Genomic DNA, 16,795 nt, shown 5'->3' with positions numbered 1-16,795 from the left:
ATTTGAATCCATAAGAATTTACTACAGCTTTCATGTTCTTAACCACTAAGCAATGCAATCTATTAAACGAAGCCTATGATGAGGAAACAGTGCACAGGCCATCACTTTCATTATGGAAACAAATAAATTGTTCGTTACGATGAAGTGTAAAAAGCATGGAGAGTGGTGCCAGACATGTGATCAGAAAAAACCTGGGGAAACTAAACATCCTTGTCAGCTCTGGTTAGACAAAGACACACTAAGGTACTGCGCTAAATTAAAAGACACTAAAGAGACACGACAACTGAATGCAACATGTAATCCTGGACTGACACCTGTACTAGAGGGGGACATGCTATAACAGGCACTACTGACAACTGGGAAAACTGACCAAATTCGAATATGGGCTGTAGAATTAGATTAAAAAATTGTCTCTATGTTGAACTTCATAGAGATTTTGCATAAGAGACTATCTTTGTTCCTAGGAAATACACACTAAAGTATTATGAACTTCATAGAGATTTTGCGTAAGAGACTATCTTTGTTCCTAGGAAATACACACCAAAGTATTAACGGATAAACTGGCATGATTATATGTAACATACACTCAAATGCTTCAAGTAAAAAAATATACACATATAATGTTACCTTAATGTTACATTTACAATATGTATTATATTACATATATGAGAGAATGATAAAAATGTAGCAAAATGTTGAAATTAGTGAATCTGGGTAAAGGGAATGTGGGAATTCTCTATTACAATTTTTCTGTAAATTTGAAATTATTTCACAAAATTAGAATTATTTCATAAAATTACAAAATTATTTTTAAAAATTTTTTATTTACACTTGACATACAATATTATGTTAGTTTCAGGTGTACATTATAGTTATTAGACATTTATATAACATAATTACCTCAATGAGTCTGGTAATGATAATAATTAGGGCACATCACCCTCTACTATCAACTGTACCAGGCATCCCTAAATTCTAAGTCTCTGATTTAAGTTTACTCTGATGAGAGAGTAAACTTCCAGTCTTCTAGAAGGGAAGTGATCACCTGCTTACTCCAGGGAATGGAAGATTCAACCACCTGCTTTATGACTTTCATCCAAGCCTCCTATATTTACCCTCACTCCACACACATGCCTTCAGAGAGGCCTGCTGCCTCCAATCCTGTGCCTTCCCAGGGTTTTACAGATCCACTTGGTTTGCTACCTTTTGGCTCCTTCTATGGGCTTATGTTTATTTAGAATTTTATTCCTAAGCAGTTTGTTTTTTAGGCATGATTCTAATTACAAACAGAAGATACTTTCAGTCCTATATAAAATTCTCTAGGAGATAGACACAATAACATAAGATTTAAAGATCCAAAGAATCAACTATTGCATTGATTCTCCATTTAAACAAAGATTTCTTAATGTAGGAAAAAATAAATTATACTATATTAAAGCACAAAAAAGCTACAAATAAGCATAGACTTCAAATGTACATAATCTTACAGAAAATTTTTTAAATAGAACATAATAGCCCATCATAGATTTAGTTAACTTTTTTTAACCAACATTCTCAATACTTATATCAAGATTAATCCCTAAATGTTGAAGAGCTGGATATGATGGCTACTCAGAAACTTAGTTTTCCTTAACAACTAAAAAAAATATCTCAAGATTAAAGATGAACTAGTTAAAACATATGCATATTTCTACAAAGACAATTTTGTGGTGGTTGTTTTTTAAAGACAAGCTAGTGAATACTTTGGCTTTCAAAAATTGTTGAGCCAGATGAAATAAGCCTACCTATAACGAAGAGGGGAAAAAAAAAAAAACCTAACAACAATTTTATCTACTTTTAGGTAGAAAATAAATTTTGGGGAAACAGCAAGCAATGTTTTGGTTAAAACATAAACATCTTTACTTAATTCAAATGATCTAAATTCAACAAATCTTAATTGAGTTCCTACCATGAGCTGAGCACTGTACAAGGCAATGAGTATATGGTCCCGCCCTCTTGGACCTTATCGAGTAATGGATACATCCTCCAAAATTATCCTTTCTTTTGTGTGAATCCATGCTCATCAAGCACTTTTTAAAATATAAATTCACCCTCCTCAAAACCTTAATACCCATGAAACTATATATTTACATTGCAGAGATCAGCTTTCTGGTCAACATATCAACATACACTCTTTAAGTTAATAAATCATTATTCAGGTTTGCACATCACTCTTCATGAGTTTAGTTAGCTTGAGTGAATCCCCAAAGCCTGATCAATTCTGATTAATTGGCTAGATGTAATTTCTAATCTTCAAAGCTGAGAATCAAATATGAGTGTAATGTCAACACAAAGATTATCCTCAGACAACATGTGCCTTTATTTCATCATGCCCTTCAAAATATAATTATAGTTAACTCAAAAAATTGTTAAGAATAAATGAGATATACCATACAACAGTGCTTCTCAAACTTTAATGTGCGTATGAATCACCAAATCTGTTAAAATGAAGACTGATTCATAGGTCAGGAGCAAGAAGTGACATTTTTGTTTTCTAATAAGCTCCCAGTGATGCCCAGGCTACTGTCCACAGACCAGGAGCTATAACTCCTGGGACAGTATCTGGCATACTGGCTTCTCAGCGCCATTAACTGTTTCTTCCCACTTGTGGATATCTTATCTCCTCTACAGATCTTACTTTTCTAGGGAGAAAAGATGAAGGCTTTGTTATCTTTATATCCTCCAAAGTACTAACCTAATCAGAATGCCTCCCATATGATAGACATTAAATATGCCAACTGAATGAATGACATACAGCTTTTAACAGTCATTACTTCTTCTATACTTATAGACAGATTGTTTCTCCCTCTCAATTAATTTTTTGAATAATTTATTTCAAAAAATATTTTTGAAAACTGAAAAACCAGAAAAGCTCTCAATCTATTTTTTTAAAGAAAAAAATTGTATTTGCAACATAGTCCAATGCTTTGTTTCTCATGCTGACCTAATCAAATCTTATGCTAAAACACAAATATCCAATTAACTTCTTAATTTATCTCCTAATGGTTGTTACATTTTTGTAAGAATTTAATTAAAATAACTAAGTCATTTGGTTTTCTGAGTTTTAAAATTAACCATAAAAAATAATAATTAGAATGTACCTTAATGCAGTATGATAAATTATAAGGACATCTTAGGAAAGTTGACATCTATATAAAATAATTGTCCTTTCAGACTAAGGGTACCATGAAAAAATGAAATAGTATGACTCTTCGCAGTTTTTGTGCTTCCCCGCTGATTTTTCTGTGATCACCATGACAACTGAGTATCTCAGAACTGGCTTCTTCACTTGTAAATATTAGTTGTTAGCCTGAAACACTTTGTTCCATGCTGAGAAAAATGGCATGTTGGTAGGATGTGCTTAGATCTCTCAAAAAAGGAAACAGAGGTGGAATATTACTTTCATTTCTAAGATGTTCACCTCTACAGTTAATGGCTTTTTTGATGTTGGTTTTGCGATGAGTCTGCCAATTCCCAAACATAAACAGACATTTTCGAGTAACAGAGGATGGTAACCCAGTATTGGGTTAATTCCACTGTTCAGTGAAAACAAAGGTCGTGCAAATAAACGTGGATAATCGCTTCTCCGCACAAAAAAACACATCAGTCCTTCCGATCTGGTGACCAGGAGCCTGGTGGCCCAGTCCCTCCACATTGGGCCGCGCCCGTGACCGGGTTGGGGGGCTGCTGCGGCCGCGGGCCCGCGGGAGAGGCCGAGTCGGCGCACGGGAGCTAGTGCGCGTTCCCGCTCAAGATTGCTCTTTCGTCTTTATTAACATCGTGTTTTGTTTTGTGTTTTAAAACAAAACCCCAGACGGGTGGCACAGCGCCAGGCAGAGCAGGCATTTCGGAGCCTAGAGGCGCGGAGGGGACAACTGTGACCTCGAGGCCGTCCTCCCAAGTCCCCAGTGAGGAGGCAAAATGGTGGCCGCGGGAGCCATCCGGCTGGGGAGGGGGAGGGGCTGCGGCGCGGCCGGAGAGGACCCGGCGGCCAGGCCCGTCCTCACCCAGGACGGCCCGGGGACCACAGCTCCGGAAGCTGCCGGCGTGGCGCCTGCGGCCCGGAGAGCCGGGGCGATTTGGAGGCGGGGGTCCCCGCGGCCGTGAACAAGGACGCCATTATCGCCCTACCCTGCCAGTGCCTCGGCCGCAACCCAGGCTAGCACCGAGGCCCGGTCCCCCGAGGGAGGGACGAAGAAGGGGGGCGGGAGGAACTGGGCGGCGGGGCGGGGAGGAGACAGAGGGGACGGGGCGGGGCCGAGGCGTGGGCCGGGAAGGCAGCTGGGGCCGGGCGAGCGGCCCCCTCCTCAGTCACCGCGCCCTGCGGTGGGAGTTCCAGATGGAGGGTCACCCGGCCCCACCCGGCGCTTCCCCGCGCGGCCCGGGTCGCCGCGGGCGGCAAGGGCAGCCTCTTACCTGAGTGTTCCCTTTCTTTATCGTCCGCCATCTTGTGCGGAGCCCGTCGCCCGGGAGACGACGGTCGTTAACCTAGGGCGCGGCGTCCTTGCCCCTCCAGCCCCCGCGGCGAGTCGGGCCTGGAGGACCGCTGTTCGAACCCGGAGGGAAGGAGACCCTCAATCAGGGAAGGGGCGGCTCCGAGCGCGCGCCCTTCCCCCACTTCCCGCCGCCACCCTCGCGCCCGCGAGACCCCGAGCCCGGTCCCGCCGCCCCCCGCGCCGCTCCACCGGCTGGAGCATTTTCCCTGCAGAAGCGGAGCCTCGGCCCTGATTTCTCTAACGTAGAGGAGTTATTTAATAAAGTTCCGAAAGCCTCCTTTCCTTTATTTTTGATCCATTTGGGGACATCAGACACACAGCTATCGCCCACCCCTCCTGCTGGGACGACGTGGCGTTAATCGATTTTTTTGATTTTTTTTTATTTTTATTTTTTTACTGTAGATTTTAAAACGCAGCTGGAGAGCTGGGTGAAGCGCCCGGCTCCCGAGGGGGTGACAGAACCCACCCGCAATCCCGCCTCCTCCCCCTACTCTTGCCCCTCCGCGTTTGCTCCGCTCCAGGGCTCGCCGCCGGCTCCCAGGGACGGCGACTGCACCGCCTATGGGAACCGGAGCTAAACGCAGGACTCGGCCGGGTGCAAGGGGAAATCACAGCCATTAGATTGTTATTACTAGAAGAAAGAAATAGCTGGAGAAAAACGTGTGCAAAATAGGCGCAAACGTTGCGTAGTCAAGGCTGCAATTTCTGATACAGAATAGGTTCTCCTAGCGACAAAAACGTGCCCGCGTTGTGCTTATTGCTACATAGGTTAAGATGTTCTGAGTTGTGAAATTGGACATGACCTCCAGTTAAAGTTACTATGGAAAAGTCCTACAGCCCGCTTTTCTGAAACTTGCAGCTGGAACATGATGTTAAATTTTGGTCTCTAAAATTTTAATGATAAGTTCACTATACAAGAATATTTTCTTTTTAAGATTATTTTTGAATAATATGCCTAATGAAGGTCAAACGAATATGTATTTTTAAAACTAATCTTAGATGATTTTTTAAGTGCATGTGTGTACTAATGTAAATGACTTGATGTTATGTAAAAACAGTTTATAAGCTGTTAACTAAATTTTAAGAGGCCTTCAAAATACAAGGTATTAGTATTCTATGATTTTACTGTTTTTATGCTTTTGATGAATTCTGTTTTTATAATTTCTCAGTAAACCCTAAAGCAAACTACTATTCTTCTTTATTAAAGTAAGTACTTTTTCTATAGAAGATATTCATGTGGTGCTGTGATCAGCATTCTCTTTGAAACTGAATGTAAACGATGGCATCATCACAAAATGGCTCATATTCAAAGATAGATACTTATAAAATGAATACAATTGTGTACAGTAAATTTTGACACCCAAAAATATGGAAAGTAATCATTAGCATTTATATTTAAATGTCATAGTCATTATGGTCTAGTTATTTGTTTAAAGAGGCCCACTGGCCATATAGATAATGAAGGGCTTTGAAATAAATGTAAAAAACTTCAACTTTGGTCTCAGGTTTATTACCTACCTACTTCCTGTGCCTTTTCTCATATGCTGTTTTGCATTTCTCTTTTTCTGGAATGCCTTTCTCTTCTCTCTCCCTACCCCAACATTCACCCTCTCACAGACACATTTGTTCCCTCCTTCCTGGTTGTCACTGACCTCCATGGAAGCTTTTCCTGTCAACCTCTTCCTCTGTCCTCCTGTACTCATAGAGGCATCTCACATTGATTTGCGATGACTTTGTTTTGCTAAAATACAAAATTCAACCAAGTAAATTTGAAGGTCTAATTGGCTGTATTAAGCGATTCATGAATTGGGCAGCAACCCCTGTAACAACAAGAAGGGAGCTCCAGTGAATTGTACAAAATGGAAGGTTTTATAGGCAGAAAGAAGCTGGCACCAGGAAGTTAAGAGTGGATTATTTCAGGCAAGGACATCATCCCTTAGAGGAAGGCAAGGAATCTAATCATGCAGATTACCTAACTAGTGTTGGTCAGGAAATTCCAGACTGTTTTAAAATTTCACACCTGGGAAAGACTGAAACTGCAGTTAAGTTAGTTATTAAGTTTCAGTAACATGGCTTAGCAAAAGTGACTCCATTTTGGCCTGTTGATTCTTCTTTTAACAGTTTATTTGCTTGTTTCCTTCTACCAAACTAAGCTCTTAAGGATAGGAAACGCTTTATTTGTCCATATATCCCCAATGCCTAGAACAATTTTTCAACTTTTGTGTCTGAAATAATATGTATTTTAAAAATTAAAACAGGAGTTAGTATTGTCAATGATTGAGAAGCAAAGCTTATTATTTAGATTATTCCAAACCACATTAATCTCTACTTCTCTGAATTCCTACAGCATATTTAATACTATACTGTTTCTCTAAGTTTGAATGAGTAAAACAAAAAATTTAATAGATGTTAATTAACCCCTCCCTCCAATTAGGTTTGAAGACAAGACCCTAATCACCTTTTATATACCCACAGTCCCTAGCCTAAATTGGGGCACATATTAGGAGCTCAATATATTAATTGATTAATTAGACATAAAAGTATATAATTATGTCAATTGATTAATTAGACATAAAAGTATATAATTATTCTGGAAAACTTTCCACGAAGTGAAAAAATAGCCAAATAACAAAATAAAGGCCCACAATACCAATGAGTAATTATCTGCATTATGCTGATATTTGACTCAACTTTCCACTTTTCTTTGGTTATGGAAACCTGACCTCCAATTTTAACTGTTTTGAAATATAATTAGCTTACTTAGGACAATGGCAAACTACAACCATTTATTTTCCTTAGAATATATTTCATTTCTGAACTATAGATTGGGTAACTTTGTAATATTATATGCTTCTAAAGCATTCTTTCACTTAAGAATCTCAATGATTTTGTCAGAAATACAGAATTGGAAAAATTATTTTTTATCCCATTCATGGATATACAACCTTAGGACTAAGAAAAGCAAGAGCATAGTTTTAGACTATGACACTTACTTGATCAATTATTCAATGGGGACAGATGGCTATGAACAAGTTCTGTCCTTTTGCATGTTTGAATGTATTGTGAGTTAAATCTTTTCCTACAGGTGTTAGTTCCGTGCCCATGAGGGACACAGAACTTCTGTTTCTTCTGAATACAATTGATTCAGTTACCTAAGATCTGGGTGAAGTAGAAAGGGTAATGGTATGAATAATGCAAAATAATTTTTAAAATCTTCATATTTACTTTCCTCATATGGAAATCATTGAAATCTCCTTGGACTAGGCAGGAATAAGCTGAAAAAACAAAAACTGGATTTTCCTCAGTCATTGCCAGAACTGACCTCCTGACCCTAGGCAGGTCATATAATCTCTAAAACTTAGTTAACTCAGAAAGAGTCACAGCAATGTCCAAACTACCTATCTTAATGTTTTCAAGAGACTCAATAGATGTAACCGGAAGTTTTGAAAAGAACCTGCAAGGAAATTTGCTCTCGTTAAATGAAATAAACTCCACTTCCACGTAGGAATGAGCACTTAAAGGTCAAAGCCCAACTTCTTTCCTGAGATTCAGATTCCACTTGGAGAATTTGCTTTTCCAATGCTTCAGCTACACAGTGGGAGGTGGTCTGACTCCAGGCGTCGCGGTCTTCACTTCTGGAATCTGCTGCCTACGTGACAAGATCTAGTTTACATGACAGAGGTCACCATCTTCAGTGTGTGGCCCCTTCCTGGTTTCCATCTAGCCATTTTTAAACTTTACCAAGCAGGAGTGACCTTAAGCATATCTAGAATCCTTGAGCTCTAGACCCAGCAAAATAAGAGGGAGGGAATTGCTTCTCTGGTCTGATTCCCGTTTTCTAACTGAGGATACAGCCCTTCCCTGGATAATTCACACCAAGAATGCCCAGCCCCTCAAGGAAGACTCTCTACACCTACCCAGAGTGCGAGTAGCCTTACCCTATGATCTCAAAGGGAAAACCTTATCAGAATACAACAGAATAACAGTTGGGTTTCATTACAGTTATAATAACAAAAATAACTCAGAAGAGTACTTTGTACACATTATCTCTTTTAATCCTTATAAGGCTGATACCAGTATCCCCGTTTAGTGCTATACTGCTTCTTTATAAATACAAGATAACATTGTTCTATCCTATTTCGTAAACTGAATATTTTAAGAAGAATGTTAAGGACAAAAATTCTGGGCAGAATATGTCAACTTCCGCCCCTACTATTTTTTTTTATTTTTTTTATTTTTTTTTTACTGCTTCAAAACATCAACTAAAACAACTGGCAGAGCCTCTTAGGGACTTGAAGGGAACCAGATGATGGCATGCCCTTTGTCCTTGTTTGACCAGACAGAGTTAAAGGCCTGGCGTCTGGATGGCAGGAGAGGAGGTGAAACTCACTTGTCCACCATGATCCAGTGGTCTGCTTACCTTCTCTTTCCTTCTCACTTTCCTTCACATGGAGATTTCAGGCCTCAATGGGGTTGACGGGGTTGTGTTAAATTCTTGGCCCTGGACAATAGCATTTTCAGTGCCACAGCTCCTTCAGGCTTTTCGGGGAGACCCAGAGCAGAAAGCTGAAACTGCAGCACGGGGAGCAGCTTGCAAGTAAATCTTACATGAATCCACAATCTTGAAAACATTTGGAAAAATCACACTCTGGGCCCTATTTCTGTCAAAAACACATGTTTCTTTCTGATTCCTTTAAAAACACACATCGCCACAGCAAGCCACTGTTTAATTCATTACTTAAACATTTCCTGTCCTAAGGAGCACTTTGCAGGGACACTCATTGCTAAGCAACTTTTGGTGAGTCTGCTCTTTATTCATTGACAATAAGACTTGAAAGGTAAAGGGTGGGAGCTGACCCAGAGAGTCAATAAATGTTTATGGCTGTTCACATGACCTCTTCCTGTTTACGTGGGAAAATAGAGAAAAAGTGTAGAATTATGCTGGTAATTGGCTTTGGGATGATTTTTTAGTTCCTGCTTCAAAAAGCAATTTTTGAAATTAAGTTTCATTTATGTTAACATTTATGTTAGGAGATAATGCTGTGTAGAAGAATCAAGCAAATAGTCTTAGGAGATAAAGGGACCCAGAATTCAACCTCAGTCCTTTGCTCGTTAGCTATATGACTTTGGATATGTTGTTTCTTCTCTGTAACCTCAGTTTCCCCATCTGAGTTTACATGGAGGTTACATGGAGATAAGGAGATTGACCATTTGGGATATAGAGGCAACCTATACTTCTCGCTTGCCTTCTGGCCTGATTTAATTTCTTTGGCCTATGGCTATGTGACTCTCTTACGGCCCTAGGACCAATAGTGATACTAGTCGGAGCATTTACTATTTTCTAGGAACTATGCCAAGCATTTTACACGGACTACCTTACTTAATCATCAAAATAAGCCTATAAGAAGGATACTAATACGAAGCCCATATTAAAGATGAAGAAACCAAGAGTTAACATTCCCAAAGTGCTTCTATGTGAGGAAATGTGGCTTTTCTCCTGCTGAGCCCCAAAGTCTCTCCTGAGATTCTGCCTCAGAATCTTATTCTGCATTTTTCATTTTCTTCTTGCACCAAGACCCAAGGCTTCGGCCTGCTCTCCTGTCTCTCAAAGGAGGCCTTGTCCATTCAGGGGGCTGAGGAGGGAGACTCTGAAGGGGGCCGGAGCATCCCTCTCTAGCTCCACTCTCCTTGCTATCCTCGAATACAACCATGTGGGCATTTTTTAAATTTCAAGGGTTTCACTGATGACCTAAAGTGACAGGATAATAAAATTAACAAATGAGGATGTTATAAACATCCTGAACTCTTAGAAAATGTTTACAGATGTCGTTCCTGATTCATAAAGTTCTTGAGTCTGTCTAAGACGGTAAGAGAGTGTGCCAGGTACATGTGGCTCTTCCTTCTCCCCTCCTGTACCAACAATTAGTTTTCCTTCCCAGAGTTTACACAAATTAATGACAGTCCATGTGGCTCTTACAGGACAAAAGAAAAATGGCCTACGGGGATCAATATATAGTTACAGATATATTACAGATGGACTTTTTAATTGCAACCTATAATCACCAAACAGATAATAAAAAGTACATTTGTAATATTATTTCACATTACAGACAATTCCAGTACCCTTTGCAGCTTTAGAATTGAGGGGGAAATAGCTCAGTGCCGTGCCTCACCTTGATTCTGTAGGCCTGGCCTGTGATCATGTCCATTTACACTGAATAAAATGCCTGTGACTAACAGATGAGACTAAATATTCATGTGACTTGGAAGCTAACTCCTTGATATTAATAAAGTTCCACATTACCCAGTAACTGCCCTAGAACAGGGATCTGTAACCCCTCCCCCAACAGAGGCCATCACAAAGCCAAATAACACAAACATACGAAGATCAAAAATCGTCACAGGTTTTGCTGGGTTGATTTTCATTATACTTTGTTGTTGTTTTTTGTTTTTTTCAGGTCAGCTACAGCTATATTTTCAAGAAGGGAAAGGAAGGTGTGAGATTGGAGTGAATAGTGATGACAGGAGAGAGAGGTTAGAAAGGAAGTTATTTTTAGGAAGGCTTGGATGGAGAGGGAGAGTCATTTATGCACAGGGAGTGAGGGTCAGGTAGTGGAGAGCCAAGGGAAAACTGGTTAACTGGTGAAGGGTTTAACTAGTTCTCTATTCCCTCTCATTTCCTCATTTCTTCTTACATATTCACAATCCTTCCTCACCAGGTAATAAAAGGAAGGCAGGTACAAACTCCTGGAAGGTGGTGGGGGGAGGGGTCTTGTTCTTTTTAGCCCCCCCCACCCCACCCCCGCGCTCCATTCTTGGAGAAGGACCTTTCACTCGGTATTCAGAGAATATTTACGAAGTCTGTATGGACAGTCTATTGGCACAACAGGAAGTCTACAAACCTGATAGCTGAGAGCTGCTCTCTAGTTGCTAAAATACTTTTAGAACTGGTAATTTTAAGCTAGCAGTTCTGGGGGCTTGGGGGTTTTTTTGGTTCCAAAGTTTATGAAATTATTGACCCACAAAACTGAAAAACCCACCCCCTAAAGCTATTTTCTCCTTTAAATGATGTATAGTGTATACTATGCCTTTATCATAACCACAGCATACCGAACAGTGGTTTGTATCTACAATATGGGATCAATTATCTGTTAAACAGAACACCATGAAGTGTGTCATCAGGTTAGACAAACGGTGCTTTTCTCCAGGAGGTAAGTGGGGGGTTACACCTATTTGTAAGGAGCAAGGAATTAAGTACTCAAATCTTAACTAAATCTACTCACTAGGGTGTTTTATTTCAGTGCCTTCAGTAGATCTCAAGGTCTTTGAATTCATAGAGCTTTAACTAAATAGAATATTAACTAGAAATTTAGTACTAATTGTAGCTAATCTCATAGGGGAGAGAGCTATGTATTGTATTTGCCCTAATGGTACAACAATGCTTTTCATGGGAAAAAAAAAAACACAGCTATAACTAAGAATTTAATAATTATGTTTTAAATTAATGCCCACAGATATAACACCCCCCGCAAATGATTTTAAATAACTATGCCTATACACAATGAACGTTTCTATGTATCTTCTTTTTAATTCCCTTCTCTTTAAAATGTGAATGCCCCAAAGACTGTGACCCTGTCTTTCTTTGTATTAAGTATTTTTAAAAGAATTGTCACTTTAAGCATGATGGGAGAGCCAGGGTCCTAGAATACTGAATTTTATTTCTATTTTTGCTTAGATGTTATTTAGGAATATCTGTTGCTGGAGTTTATTAGACCTATATGTTTCCATTCCTTTAAAATGGATATAACATTTTTACCACTTGATAATACTTAGACTTTAAAATCTTAAGATGATAATCATGACCTTTTCCATTAAGTATTACTTACCTAGTAACAATAGAATAGAATTTGAGGATCAAACCTGTTAAGTAGGACCACTATCTTTGTAATATTAAAAGGCAAGTTTGATTTCCAATCCAGGGTCGATACAAGGTGTGATCAAAAGATATGGTGAATATTTAAATTTTTAAAAAAAATTATTACAGTAAAAGACACATTGCCATTAATTCCCCTCAAAACACTCTCCCTCACTTCGAACACACTTATCCCATCATTCTTGCCACATTCTGAAGCAGTTCTGGAAGTCTCTTTCATGAATGACTTTACTTCATCCTCTTTCATGACAACACTCCGTGTCAGACATCGCTTCTGGTATATGGCAATTTCTCTCAAATAAAAATATTATAGTGTGTCCTCATCCACCTTATTCACCGGATCTGGCACTGTGTGACTTCTGGCTCTTCCCCAAAGTCAAAATGCTTCAGGACATTGAGGCATCCACAACAGCGCAACTAAAGATACTCACAAAAGAGGACTTCCAGAACTGCTCTGGAAAGTGGCAAGAATGATGGGATAAGTGTGTTCGTAGTGAGGGGGAGTATTTTGAGGGGGATTAATGGCAAAGTGTCTTTTACTATAATGATTTTTTTGTTTTAATTTAAAACATTCACCATATTTTTTTATTACACCTCATACACCTACATGCCACTCAAGTCTGCTGTACTCTCTTGTCTGTCCATCCAGGCTTGTGCTATCCTGGCAAATAATGCTTCTTCAGAATCCATAGCAAACACTATTAAAACAAGTTATCAGCTAAATATAATTTCAGTTTTAAACAGGACTATGTCTCAACAGCATTCTTTGTTTGTTTTCATTAATAGACTTTTTACAGCAGTTTTACTTTTACAGAAAAATTAAGCAAAAAGCAGTGTTCCCATATACATTTTTCCAGCTCCCTCCCACACACATGGCTTCCCCTATTATTAACATCTTACATTAATGTAATCCTATTGTTTTTATTCTATTACATTTAAATAATTGGCAACAGCTATTGGTTTAGCAAATAAGAAAATAAATATTCTAGTGATCTTAAGCAGTTGGATCTGTTAGCTACTGACAGCAGAACTTCAGTACCATTTACAACCAGACAAAAATTATTTTATTTGGTAAGAATCCTCATATTTAAATAGCTATTCAGCTGTGAGGGGCACGTTTGTAAAGAAAGAACTAAACTTATAACATTAAACTGTAGACCAAGGTTCTACTCCTAACTCTTCCTTCGGCTGGTGACTTTGGCTGAGTCTCTTACCCTCTGTGGAGCTCTGGTTTGGATTAGAAAAAAGAAGCCTTTCGAGTTCAAAATTTCATTGATTTACTACCCTTGTTCCCAAAGTGAGTGGGAGACTATTTTAGGTGGCTCGTAATTTTTTTTTTAACTCAGAGAGTTCTGTTTTTAATTTTAATGTGTATTTTTTAAAGAATAAACAACAGAAATTTATTTCTTGCAGTTCTAGAGGCTGGAAGTCTGAGATCACGGTGCCAGCATGGTCTGGTTCTGATGAGATCCCTCTTCCAGGTTGCAGACTGCCTACTTCTTATTATATCTTCACATGGCAGAGCTTTAATGTGCATTTTGAAAATCTAGTCAGTTGAAAAAATAAAAATTAAAAAGAAGAAAATGAAAATCTAGTAACTCGAACCTATGATTTCACAAATATCATTGTGTAAGATGAGACTAAATTTTAAAAATTAGTCAATTTATGTCAAATCAGAGAAAATATTATCTAATAGTATAAGTAACATGGATATGAGAAAAACCAGAAGTAAAGGGTAACTGAATAAAGTTTGGAAAACACTAGATTAATTAATATACCAGTCCATTCAAGAAATTGTGTCAAACAGCGCTGTGTCCCAGAACTCTTCCGTTTTTGTTATTTTTTTAATTAAAATGTATTGGGGTGACAATGGTTAGTAAAATTACATAGGTTTCAAGTGTACAATTCTGTAATATATCATCTATATATCACATTGTGTGTTCACCACCCAGAGTCAGTTCACCTTCCATCACCATATATTTGATCCCCCTTTACCCTCATCTATCACCCACCTCCCCCCTCACCCTCTGGTAACCACTGAACTATTGTCTGTGTCTATGTCAGAACTCTTCTTTTTAACCTAGACTTTCTAAATAATTTGACTCAATTAATGAGTAGGTACCTTAGAATTTACAGGGGCAAGACAGTACAATAAGAAAAGGATTATTTTAGAGAAATGCCCAGAGGTTAGGGAGCACAGAAGAAGAGTAATTAAATCTAATTCCAAAATACCTTCAATAGTTCTGGAAATTAGACAAAGTCCATAGGGCCAATTTGTGAATAAAGAGAAGGGCTGATTAAAGCTATCTTAAAGTTTTTCAGACTAACAATTTCCTCATATTCTACAGCATGTAACTTGACATACTAACCATGACCTTATCCTGGTGTTGGAGCTAATTCCTAGCTCTCAAGTAAGATGCTGTAATGATTCCGTTGGCAGACAACCCCATTTCCCATGGCACCAACTGAACTGGCCTTCCATTTAGGAGAAGAGGAGACATTTGACTCTCATTTTTACATAACGTTTTCTTCTCTCACCTCAAGTATCTAACACGTGTGGCTCTTTTTTAATCCACATGTGGAACATACAAGGACAAGAAGAGTAGCAAGTCTTATTCGTCTTCATAAACCATATACCTTTGCCCAATGCCTGAAACAAATACTTGTTGAACCAAAAACTGAGGTAAGTTAATTATGAATGAACCATGATCCAGTTCTGCTTCAGATGAAATTTTTTCAGAAGTCACCTCACTTGAACAATTATTTCTGTGGTGTGCAAAACTGCCATTAAAGTTACCTTTTATTCCATGCAATGACCTACACTGAAAGGTCCATTTAATAACCTCCTATGTAATTTTGGATAGTCCTCACTGATGAATGTTTACTGTTGCTTTGCCAGAAACTAAAATCATTTTTCTCTTTGCTCTTGGCAAAAATCAGTACTCAATTATAGTAATCTGCTTTTCTCAGATATTTAGTAATATCTATTGCCTCTGTTACTTTTATAAAATGATAATAGCTAATATTTAGAATCCTACTGTGCTAGGCCCATAGCTAGTACATAAGACTTTAATACGAGGATCCTATGAGGTATTTATCATGATTTTCCCCACTTGACATTTTAGGAAACTGTGGCCCAGAGAAATGAAATTCCTTGTCTAGAGACCCACGGTTTGAATTGACCAAATTGAGATATGAACTCAGGTAGCCTGACTCCAAAACCTGTACTATTAACCATTCTCCTGTGTTTTTTTGTCCCTAATAGTTCTATTTTGCATCACAGTTTACAAATAAACCTCTTTCACACTTTTTTTTTAAGAAGAAAGGTTATTGCTCCTAAATTTATAAATCAATTTTATGGTGAGTCCTTTTGTAAGTTTTAAAAAATCTTTTCTATGGTACCCAAACAATTCATTCCTCAAATGTATCTGTTTTTGCATTTGTGTTTTTATGGAAAGGTTTGCTTGATGTGATGACCCATTACTTCAATTTATAATCTACATTCATCTGTCATTCTCTTCTTTAAGTTCATGGACTAAGATTATGTGATTTAAGGACACAGATTTCACGGCTTCCTCCCCAAGGAAGCATGCCCACAGCTGGAGGACCCTGGCAAATGCAAGAAGACTCAGTGAGTGCTCCACACAACGTTTTAAAAGTCAAGACTAAAGAAAAAGCTAAGCTCCATCCCTTCTCCTGAAAGCCGCTGTGGTTCTGGGGACTGAGTTCTTGGCATGGTGATTGAAGTTTTTATGTGGCATGCCAGCTCCCAGGGTTTCCAATGACAGAAAGACAGAGTATTAGTAACCCAACTTTCTAAGTCTGCCACTGTAAATTTAGTGGGCACAGAGGGAAGTTACTATGAATGTAGCTTCTGTCCCCCATCCTTCCTAGTTATGTACAGTCTAGTCATGTGTGTGCATCTGTACCCCAAACATTTTAAACATTAACTGTCCTCTTTCCTCCACCTAAAGATTTGAAGGAAATGCATATTGTTGCAGTGTATCTAGTATGTGTTAGTAAGTACTGAAGCCTCCAAAGTGATAGGTTTCTAAAATGATGCGACTGCAGACAAATAAATAGGGATGTGTCATCCTAGTTATTGATTTGCACATGTATTTTCTGCTGTAGAGAAGGGATAGACAGAATCTGAAATGGAGGTGAACAATTTTATACAAATGCCTAATCAGTTTATGCATGCTCTTCTTTTTTTGTTGCAACCGCTGTCATTGCTTTCCATGGCTTGGTATCTTAGATTGAATTTCTGCTCTTGCTATGTTTAGAATCTATTTTTAATTTGGCCAACTGACTTACTGTGGAACCATGT

General features: G+C 38.7%; 1 protein-coding gene across 3 annotated transcripts in view; it reads right to left on the bottom strand.

Moving 5' to 3' along the window:
- Window positions 1–16,795, bottom strand: part of DRC8 (dynein regulatory complex subunit 8) — a 107,363-nt gene that overhangs the window by 59,251 nt on the left and 31,317 nt on the right. Inside the window, exon 1 of one of the 3 annotated variants that reach the window (XM_019730866.3) lies at window positions 4,456–5,133. The exons of 1 other annotated variant lie outside the window; for it this stretch is intronic. In XM_019730866.3, coding sequence (XP_019586425.3) covers window positions 4,456–4,486 — 31 coding nt within the window. In that variant the 5' untranslated portion in view covers window positions 4,487–5,133. Of the gene's footprint in view, window positions 1–4,455; window positions 5,134–16,795 lie in introns of those variants that run through there. One more of the 3 variants, XM_019730868.3, reaches the window with a different exon arrangement.

Source organism: Rhinolophus sinicus, chromosome 6 (assembly GCF_057876585.1).
Source record: "Rhinolophus sinicus isolate RSI-liver-muscle chromosome 6, RSI-T2T, whole genome shotgun sequence".
Classification (NCBI taxonomy): domain Eukaryota; kingdom Metazoa; phylum Chordata; class Mammalia; order Chiroptera; family Rhinolophidae; genus Rhinolophus; species Rhinolophus sinicus.
Note: the sequence above shows the minus strand (reverse complement) of the source record. Positions and strands in the feature narration are given on the sequence as shown.